Source organism: Megalobrama amblycephala, linkage group LG15 (genome assembly GCF_018812025.1).
Source record: "Megalobrama amblycephala isolate DHTTF-2021 linkage group LG15, ASM1881202v1, whole genome shotgun sequence".
NCBI classification, from domain to species: Eukaryota; Metazoa; Chordata; class Actinopteri; order Cypriniformes; family Xenocyprididae; genus Megalobrama; species Megalobrama amblycephala.
Window position 1 is genome coordinate 30,822,377 of NC_063058.1, and position 3,706 is coordinate 30,826,082.

General features: G+C 31.9%; 1 protein-coding gene across 1 annotated transcript in view; it reads right to left on the reverse strand.

Annotated features, from left to right (window-relative positions):
- Positions 1–1,365, reverse strand: part of myo5c (myosin VC) — a 29,943-nt gene extending 28,578 nt beyond the window's left edge. Inside the window, 2 exon segments of the mRNA XM_048158859.1 lie at positions 741–851; positions 1,134–1,365. Of these exon segments, the coding sequence (XP_048014816.1) occupies positions 741–851; positions 1,134–1,160 (138 nt within the window). The 5' untranslated portion in view covers positions 1,161–1,365.
- Between the last annotated feature and the right edge of the window lie 2,341 nt (positions 1,366–3,706).

A 3,706-nucleotide genomic window follows, 5' to 3' on the forward strand; every position in this document is an offset into this window, starting at 1 on the left:
GGCTTTTGTCGCATTAGCTTTGTGAACACACAAAAAAAATCAAGGACATGATTCGGATATGTTAAAGGTTTTTATTCTATTTTAATCTGAAATATTGAATTTATTGAAAAATACAAAAAATATTAAGTATAAATATTGCATAGTACCATCAAATCCCCTCAAAATTCTAAATAATAATCAAAAAATATTATTGAACAAAAATATATTACATTGATTTGACCGAGAAGGTAAAAAAATGAAGGAGCTCAAAAATCAATAGGCCTATTTGATGTACTTTCAAATAGGTAAAAATGACCAAAAGAAAAAAAAGAAAAGAAAAAAACACTAAAATACCAAGTCAGTGATATTTATGGGGATAAACAACTTTTAAAAATACTACAACAAAAGTGGCCAAAAAGTGCAATGAACTTTTCACCTCTTTTTTTCAAGCTTATTGTAATGGATTGATTTATGTCTACTTTTTCAATCAACATATTTTAGGTTAATATTAAATCTGAATGTATTTTTAGGTCAGTTAACAGCAACCTTTACCTTTTTTTTTTTTTTTTCTCCATAGAACTTAAAAACATTTCCTGATAAGAAGGTTATTGAACATTGAAGATGCTGCAAAGAACCAATTATGAAACTTTATAGTGCAGCCTATAATGTATGAAAATGCTCATTTATTAAATTATGAAAATAATTCTCTGGACAGCTGCTCAGATTTCATATTTAACTCTTTAATACAGTTTTTGTCCTACCGTCCCATCCTCCAGCAGTAGTTCCAGCTCAGTATCTCCAGGCTTGAAATCTGTCAGAATCTCCGCAGATTTCCAAACATGTTCCGCGTCAGGGATCCACACCCTGTTATACTACAACACAAAACTCACATTACATCGCTGCTTAATAAGACTGTGCTTTGGAAGAGATGTTATATGTCTTATGATTTTGTGCTTGCACAGCGCCTTCAACAATAACAAAACTACCTAGGGGTAGCATGACCATATGTCACACAACTATAACTAGCTTTTCAAGTTTGACTCAAATAAAGTCTTTGACTAAATCAATATCTTCTCAAATGCATACATGCTAGACTAAAATATCATGTTAATAAACTTGCTAAACACTTCTGAAAAGTGATTTGTTTCTCATACCTTTGTATACAACTCCGACAGAGCCATGGCAACAGGAGTCGCTTCCGATTTATTTCATAATGAACCACTTTCTCATGATACTTACAAGCTAAAACTAATATTCATACGCATAACTTTGAGTCATGACACCTGCTAAAAGTCTGGAAATGACGGTGGGAACTTCCTCGCTCACCTGCGACCGCCGGCGAAACTACGAGTCCTACTACAGTGAAGGCTTGTGCTGCTTAATATTCATGAGATTCACGCACTAGTTATGAATATTCATGAACACGCGGTGTATTCTACAAATTATTATAGCTACTCTGAACGTTTCAACCTAGTAAAATTCAAAATATTTGTTTGTAAGTTTATAAGTCCATAAATACTTTTAATTGTCTTAATTTTATAAATAAACTCAAAGTGATATGCTACCTCCTGAGATAATAAGTTCATTGCAGTTTGGATTTGATTAGGCCTACTGATGAAGAAAACAGAGTTAAAACTCGATTAAGTGGAAGTAACAGAAATTATTATGACAAGATGATTGGATGGAAAGAGGAAATATTATAACATACTGATGAAAACACATGGTGATGAAAGGAAGAAAAAAAAGAAATGTTTTTAAACCACGGTCGCAGCCTTAATATAAGCTGTAATAGGAATCGATTGAAATAAAAATAAATAAAAATAAATAAATTAAAAATATATAATAAGGTCCACGTGTGACCTACTTAATATTCATGAGATAATCCTTCGCCATAGTGCGGTTCGAGTTTCGCGAACTTTGACTGCTTCCTACCGCGCGCGAGCGAGTCTCGTGACGCTTTGCTTACCGTAGGGGTGTGTTCATTTGAACAAGGATTTGAGACCAAAGGAACAGGATACTGCTCTTACTCATTCAGTCTGTGACTGCACAGGTATGCAGACATATGATCCTCAGATGATCGGACACGAAGACATGTTTTCTCTTGGATTAGAGGAGACAGATTAAAATAGAGAGAGACAAGTAAAATGATCAAAATGATAAGGGTTTAAAAAAACAAAGCACTGCCTCCCTGTATCACACATACTGGATACAAATGTTCATTGATTTTTATTATTTTGCATTCTGTGGAAGCACAAAGATTAATCTTGTTCTAAATATTTCTTTATTAATAACAATAAAGAGCTTAACTTGATTTGATTGAATCAGATATATTATCAAATCGACATTTTTACTTTAATATTCTTTTTTTTTTTTTTTTAAGAAATAAACATATGAGTTTAACAAAACATTTACCAAATGATTCTTCTTTCCCCAAAGCCAAACTGCATTGTTATTGTGAGAAGGACAAGTCTAGACTCCATCCAGTTATTCCATCCAAATCAAATCAAATTCACATGGGATCAATACATACTTGTGACAATGTGTAGAAGGTCTTTGTATAGCAGTTAGTTTAGCATGTATTGCAGGTAAAATGCAATGCTGTAAAACATGAAAAGTGAAACCTGTTGCATTACAGAGGACATTATCAAGATCAGAAGTGAGCAAGATCAGGTAATTCCAGTTCGTCCTCTCCGTATAGTGCTGGAAAATACTTGTGACAAAAATAAAAAATAATCTGTGGACCTTGGAAATAAAGAAAGCTTCAAAATGATTGAAGCAGGCTTTGGTCCTGAGTAAATCTGTGAAAATAACAATAACAATGCAGTATGCACATAGTTACCATGAGATTCAAAACTGTAATCTGTAATCTACATTAAGGCTCAAACTGAATTAACTGTAGAAAATTAAGGAGAAGTATAATGTTTGAGAAAAAAAAAATCAACATCTTTGCCTTTCCATCTAATAAAGGTTTTACTTTATAAACAGATTTAAAGGAATACAGCGTTGTGTCATTTGATATCATGTTAAAGTCAAATCACTTCTGTTAAAACACGTTTACTGTTTCTTGCTTTTACTTACCTGCATTTTCACTTCTAGCTTCTGTACTACTGTAACTTAGTGTTATTTTTTTTATTATTATTTCTTATGCATGAAATTTGATATTTCTTATATATGTTGTGATTATTTTTATGATTATTTGAACTCCTTTTCTATGTAAAGCACTTGAGTTACCATCGTGTATGTGTAATGTATTTTTTTTTTTGTTGCCAGAACTATATTTTGTTTATTACTTATGCAGATCAAATCATTTAAAGGGATAGTTCACCCAAAAATAAAAAATCTGTCATCATTTACTCACTTTCAAGTTGTTCTAAAACCAGTTGCTGGTCCCCATTGACTTTCATTGTATGTATGAATATATATATATATATTATGGATGTCAATGGGGACCAGAAACACATTCTTCAAAATATCTTCTTTTTTGTTTAACAAAGAAACTCATACAGGTTTAGAACAACTTGAGGTGAGTAAATGATGACAGGATTTTTATTTTTGGGTGAACTATTCCTTTAACTTATATTAGATTAAAATGTGATGCACTTGCTAATTTCAAACAATTATGCTATGAGTGGCAGAGGTGGGTTGTAACAACCCTGAAAAGTTTTACAACAATTCCCTTGCATACAACTAAGAACATTTTCTTTTTAATAATTTTACAGAATTGTTT